The sequence below is a fragment of the Trachypithecus francoisi genome, unplaced genomic scaffold, assembly GCF_009764315.1.
Source record: "Trachypithecus francoisi isolate TF-2019V2 unplaced genomic scaffold, Tfra_2.0 Lachesis_group15, whole genome shotgun sequence".
In the NCBI taxonomy this organism is placed as follows: Eukaryota; Metazoa; Chordata; class Mammalia; order Primates; family Cercopithecidae; genus Trachypithecus; species Trachypithecus francoisi.
In genome coordinates, this window is record NW_022681460.1 from 44,101,871 (window position 1) to 44,107,870 (window position 6,000).

General features: G+C 45.4%; 1 protein-coding gene across 1 annotated transcript in view; it reads right to left on the reverse strand.

Annotated features, from left to right (window-relative positions):
* SIM1 (SIM bHLH transcription factor 1) overlaps positions 1 to 5,672 on the reverse strand; it is a 75,565-nt gene extending 69,893 nt beyond the window's left edge. The window contains exons 1-2 of the mRNA XM_033234692.1: positions 5,143 to 5,672; positions 3,844 to 4,466 (exon numbers count right to left, since the gene is read on the reverse strand). Coding sequence (XP_033090583.1) covers positions 3,844 to 4,018 — 175 coding nt within the window. The 5' untranslated portion in view covers positions 4,019 to 4,466; positions 5,143 to 5,672. The remainder of the gene's footprint in view (positions 1 to 3,843; positions 4,467 to 5,142) is intronic.
* Positions 5,673 to 6,000: the final 328 nt, after the last annotated feature.

The window sequence follows — 6,000 nt, forward strand, 5'->3', positions numbered from 1 at the left end:
TCCCCAAGAAGCAAGAAAAACAGCCTTAAATCACCGACCCACGTGGGAAATGGGGCCTCCTTTTCTTTTTCAGTTCTCTGCCTCAAAAAAAAAAAAAAAATATTAAAAAAATATATATATATCGCCATTAAGGATTTCAATCTTCAGGTGAATATTATAGAAATTGTCTGCAGAAGTTTGTTTAATCACCCTTGTCTGTTGTAGAGACCATCTTTCCTGAGTAGTTACTAATTTCAACTCTGTGATTATTTTTATTTTTCCAAGACATCTTGTCAATGAAATGGCAATGTGATGTTACCAAGATTTTGAATAGCTATAGATTAGAAAATATATCTGATCCTTTCAAAGTTTATTATGAAAGCCACTACACACCCAGCCAAAATTGCTTTATAGCTGGATAAGAAATATATATTTCTTTGTAATTGAATTTGTCCTATTTTGCACACAAATAAAGTCATGCTATTTTATAGATCCTGTCCCTCTGGCTTTGATAATACCAAAAATTGGTATATTTCCATGTGCCTCGATTTTTTCTTCACAAGGCTACTTTGGAATATAATATGTCACTAATTGGGAGATATGAAGTGTTAGTGATTTCTCAGTTATCTTTCCTAATTTTCTTTTTCTCTGAAATCTCCAACCTAAGGCTTTATTCTTAATTATTTCAGGTACCCATATCCCATTTCTCTGTTCTGCCACTCCCCCATTTTCACCTAAACAGTTTAACTTCATCTACTCAGGCAAATAAAAGCTGAAACTTGCCCCCAGGCACAGAAGCTACTAGATTTGGGAGGAAAACAAAAAAGTGTATTCGGCAAATGAGAAGGGAAGGGAATTAGCTGTATTTAAGGTGTACTTAAGGATATTTATTCTTTCAAATATAATTATGAAACGACTTTTGTTCATTTAACTTACAGACTTTGGCATTACAGTGTATAAGAGATGAAATAGTATATGAACAAAACTGAAGTTTTACAGCATTTTTATACCTACAGCTATGTCACCAGATTAATAATTATTTAGATTATATAACTTACAAAATTCATATATTACCTGTGATAAGACATTTATACCTATCTCAATCTCATCCTTAAAATCGTGTTGAGGACCTACTATGTACTAGGATGGCTTCAAGATAGATGTAAAGATGAATTTCATCTTCCAACAAATTCCGTTTAACACCACTAGAAAAGATTACATCCATATAAAGTGATCAGTTCCCCCAACTGCCTTGGACCCCAATCTTGTCCACTCTCTGCCTTCAGTCAACACTGAACCTAAATTTGGCACCCCCTACAGGTTGTGCCTGGTCTTGCGATTGTGACTATTTTATTGCTTTGAAAGTTGTTGTGGTGGTGGTGTTGTTGTTGTTGTTGTTGTTGTTGTCGTTTAATATTTTCAAGAGCTGTGTTTGGGTTTTGGGTTTTTGAAGCTTGTCCACCGTCAAAATTAAAACCTCATCCCTAGAAGCCAGCTGTTCTGATGACCCTGTCTAGCTCACTGGGTGGAGGCTGAGGGTGAGTTATGAGCTCAACAGTAGCTGGAGAAACAAATGATGTGCCCAGAGTTCACACATCGTCCACCTCCTCCTCCCCATAAACTCACACTCACCCACAGAAGGGAGAGAAAGGAGGGGTACGGGGCTCGGGAGGGGGAAGGTGAGGGGATTGCAGAAAGCACAGTGGCTGTTAAAGTAGCCAGAGGGGACCATCCTGGCCACCAAAAGGACTCCAGCGGAATCCTTCATTGACGCTCTCTTTAAAAATAACGAGAGGTTGGCTGTGAGAGTTTACTTTTTGTTCCTATTTATTTATAACGCGACTTACAATGTGTAGAGTTAGCACTTAATTAAGCAAAAAGGCTTGCTCTTTTAAAAACAAAAACACGAACAACAGCAGAAAACAGCCCGATATCCTCCCAGCTGCGCCTGCCCCAGGTCTGCACCAAGCCGACTAGCGTCCCTGGCCGGGCGACTCCCCGGGCTCTCCCGGCCGGCTCGGTGCCCGCCCCAGAACGCCGCCTTGCTATTCTCCTCCCGCGATTACTCGCAGCCCCACAAGCAACACCATATGCTGCTTCTGATCAAACAGCGAGCGACATCGGCACAGATAATTGACGAGACCGGCTGGAAATCACGCAGAAAGGGAGCCCACTGAGACCGCAGGGGCTGACAAATCACTGCTAATAATCCTGTTAGGAACAGTGCGACCAGCGGAGTTCGCAATAGCTTTATTTTTATAAAGTAGGCGCTGACAGTATAAAAGACAACGAGATCTCTTTTTTAAATAGAAGGCAGTGTGGTATAATGGCAATCATCCCATCAACAATTCATAGCACAGTGTGAATGGGAAATGTGGTTTTTGGTATATAAGTTCCCCTTCTTCTTCTTTTTCTTCTTCTTTTTAAATTATTTATTTATTTATTTATTTATTTATTTATTTACTTTTCAGGTACTTTAGGCTTTCATTTCTTTTTTCCCCGCGGTTTCCAGGGTCAGAGAAGAACTGTTCAAGGAACTGCTTTAGGAGGGAACGACTAAAACATCACTTGTAGTTTGAAGGTAGAACTGAACTATAATTTGAAAGTTTTCCTTTGGCTTGGAGCATGTTTTGCAGGCTTTTTGACTTAGATAATAACTTTAACGTCATGATCAAGCAAAGTGAAACTGCAAACCCAATAATGACTGTTTCCTGCCCATCCATTCATCTAATGGAAAACCACAAACCCGAAACATCTAAAATCAACAACAACAAACACCTCCAGGGGTCAAATCAGAAGTTCTCATTTGTAAATAAACAGAATTCTTTCTTTTGGATTTTTGTTTGTTAGCTTGTTTAGTAATCCCTCTTTTACATTTCTGAATCCCCTTCTGCCAGCAAAGACATATCCAAGATATTTTTTTAAAAAATCTGTTTGTATTATTTGAATGCAAGTGAAGGAAAAGATGGGCAAATGGAAAAGTGTCCTTTTCTAATAAGTATAAATGGTTTTATACAGGACACTGTTCTATGAAAGCTGCACTGTCCTCACACAGTGAACCTTGATCATCTAAATACGAGTTTTAAACCATGTCAACAGCTCAGCTATTCTAACTTCTAGGCCTTATAAGACAATTTTCTCAGAATCCATTTGCCAAGCTGACACCCAGAAGATATCTTCTAAGCGGGCTAGCCATCTTAATTCAATCTTATGTATTTTAGAACTAGCCTATTATCTTACAGATAACACCAAGCCCACAGTTGCAAATCATCAAGCTCCAGAGTTAGTTCCAGAATCTGCAAATGTCTTGAAAACTCAGAATAAATTTGCTTAGAATTTATTTGAGAACCTGAGTAAATTCAGGCATACTTGTTCACAAATATGCATGTTGCCCATTTGCAAAACTTTAGACATATAGAGAAATTATTATCTGGCATATCTAGCTCCAGGTACATGAGTCTACCTACACCTGGCAAAAAATACAGAATTTGGCAGTGCTCCGGCTTTTTACTGGACAAAATTCTAACAAGAGGAGTAAAAAGAAAGTCATGTTTGGATTAGTAGTACTTTCAGTTGAGCCTAGCATCTGAAGTGTTGACAAAAGGACTGTTGGGCTGCTTCCCAATCAAACGTATCTGATGGACTGAAGAGAAAGTATTGATGGGGAAGTAGAGGGAGCCTCGAAAAAGCGACAGAAATTCTGAGTTCAGTGAGGACCTTAGTGAAGTAGCCGAGCTAAACTTCCCTTTGCAGAATATATATGTAAATATGTATGCATTTCTCTGGTCACTGGTGTCGGCTCATTGCCTGGCAAATCCCCTGCCCCTTCTGCATTTGAAATTCCATCTGGCCAAAGTCACTTACCTTCTGGGAACACGACTCTCATTTTGAGATAGCTGGTCGTGAGTCTGATTATGGATGCTTTGTCCAGCTGCGAGGTGATAGCCGAAGGCAAAGGCAGTAATTTAGCCAGTTCGTAGAATTCACTGTTTTCCTTCTCCCTCCTAGTCCGGGCAGCATTTTTGGACTTTTCTTTCATTGTGTCTTGTTCCCCCTTTCTTCTTACAACGTAAACTCCGCAGATTCATCCAAAACAAAAAATAAACTTTCAATTAGAGATCATATTTGGCAAAAACATAAAACATACTTTGAATAAAGAGGCTGAAGTATTTGCACCAAGAACAGTGTATTGATGGCAGTAAAAGACCAGCGGGGGTGAAAGGAAAATATTTTCTTTGAAAATGCGGGATGCAGTATAGGAAAGTTGCCGATCCACGGAATTTGGGCAATCCTGGGGGTCTCTGGGGTATCAAATGCCAGTGGGACCCCTGAGGAGCCAGCCTTTTCTTCTACTCCGGGCTGCGAACGCTGGTCCTCGGAAAATCGACATAATAATCCCCGACGTTTGCTCTTCAGTCTCGCGGCATTTAAGGTATCTCCGAGCCCCTTTGGGAAGAGCAGGAACTCCAGACAACTCTTTCAAGGCCCTGTGAAGACAACAACATCAGAGCATAAGAGGTCCGCGGCTCCTCAACCACTCACACATTCGTCCCAATTCCAAAAACACGGCCGGAAAGGGACTCAGCGTGCCTAGCCAGGCGTTTTGGGTTTGTTTTTAAAGAACGCGATAAATCGGCAGCGAGACGGCCTCCTGCAAATAATGCTGGCATTCCCTCACCCATGCCAGCCACATCCTCCAGACCCCTGGGAAGTTGCCCAAACAACAAAATGCATATTTTTGAAGACCTGCAAGGGACCTTCTGCTGCGGGTCCCCGAGCCCGCGCCCAGGTTGGGCGCATGTCCCACGAAAGCAGGTTTTCACAATTCAGAATTCCTCCACGGCGCAGCGGGGGCCTTTCAGCTCCCGACCTTGGCAGATCTGGACCTTGGCTACCTCTTTAACTTGGGCCTCAAGTCTGAGGGATTCCTCAAAAAGTGACACTTACACACTAAGTCCCTCGGGACTCCCAAGCGACCCAGCGCTCTGGCTGCCCAGCAGGGGCGGCAACAAACGGGGTCCGACAGCGCCAGGTTAACAGGTGGCGCGCTCGCGACAGCCCCTCTCAGGCGCCCCGGGGGTGGGAGGCGCCGCGGCCTCTCCCACACCGCCGCGGAGCTCCGGGGTTGCCGGGAGGGCGCGGGGTGTCTTCTGCTTCACCTACCTTCAGTCCCCACAGGCGGCAGAGGGTTCGGGGGCGCCCATCTCTTAATTGTACTCATGCCTACGGTCCAACCCCAGCGTCTCCGCCGGTCTCTCGGCTTCCCACTAGCAGAGAGGAGCAAAGCATTCCCGGCTCCCTTTTCTGGATCATGAATTGGAGGAGCGGTGCGTGGCAGAAAAAGGAGGATGCAAGCTTTGGAAAGAGTGAGGTGATTTTAGAATCCTGGTCCTCCGTAGTTGCTACGAAGCCAGTTCACTATTATTCCTAATTGGAAGCCGAAAACTGCCCCCCGTAACTTCTTTATAGCTTAAGGGTTTAGCTTCAACTTCACTCCCGGGCCGCCTCTCTCCCGCCCTCCCCCAATGCCACTCACAAGCCTCCTAGCCTCCCATTGGCCTGGCCCGGCCCGGGGCGAGGCGCTCATTGGCCAACAAGGATGAGTGACACGAGTCGGCCCCGTGCCGCCCTCAGCGCGTCCAGGCTCCGGGGTCTGGATCTTACTATCCGCTCCGCCGCTGGGCTCCTAATGAGCCCCGGGTGCGGGGTCGGCGCTGTCCGGTTGCCGCCGCTGCTCGCTGCCTCCTGGGCCTTCCCGACATCGTGCGCGACCCGCGTTCCTCGGGCTCCCTGGGGTCGGGTGGTTAGGCGCTCAGTTCAGCGCGGCGGCCCAGAAGAGCCGGGGACGTCCGGAGGCAGCGGAGGTCGGACCGGCTGGTTAGGTCTACCGGCGGAGGAGGCAGGGTTGGCCCAAAGGGCCATCTCGCTGGCAGGCGGGGACCGACGGCGTGCGCGAGGCCGGTTTTGTGCTTTATTTTCTCTTTCTGTGAAACCATGAAGACACGGAATACATTGCCAGAG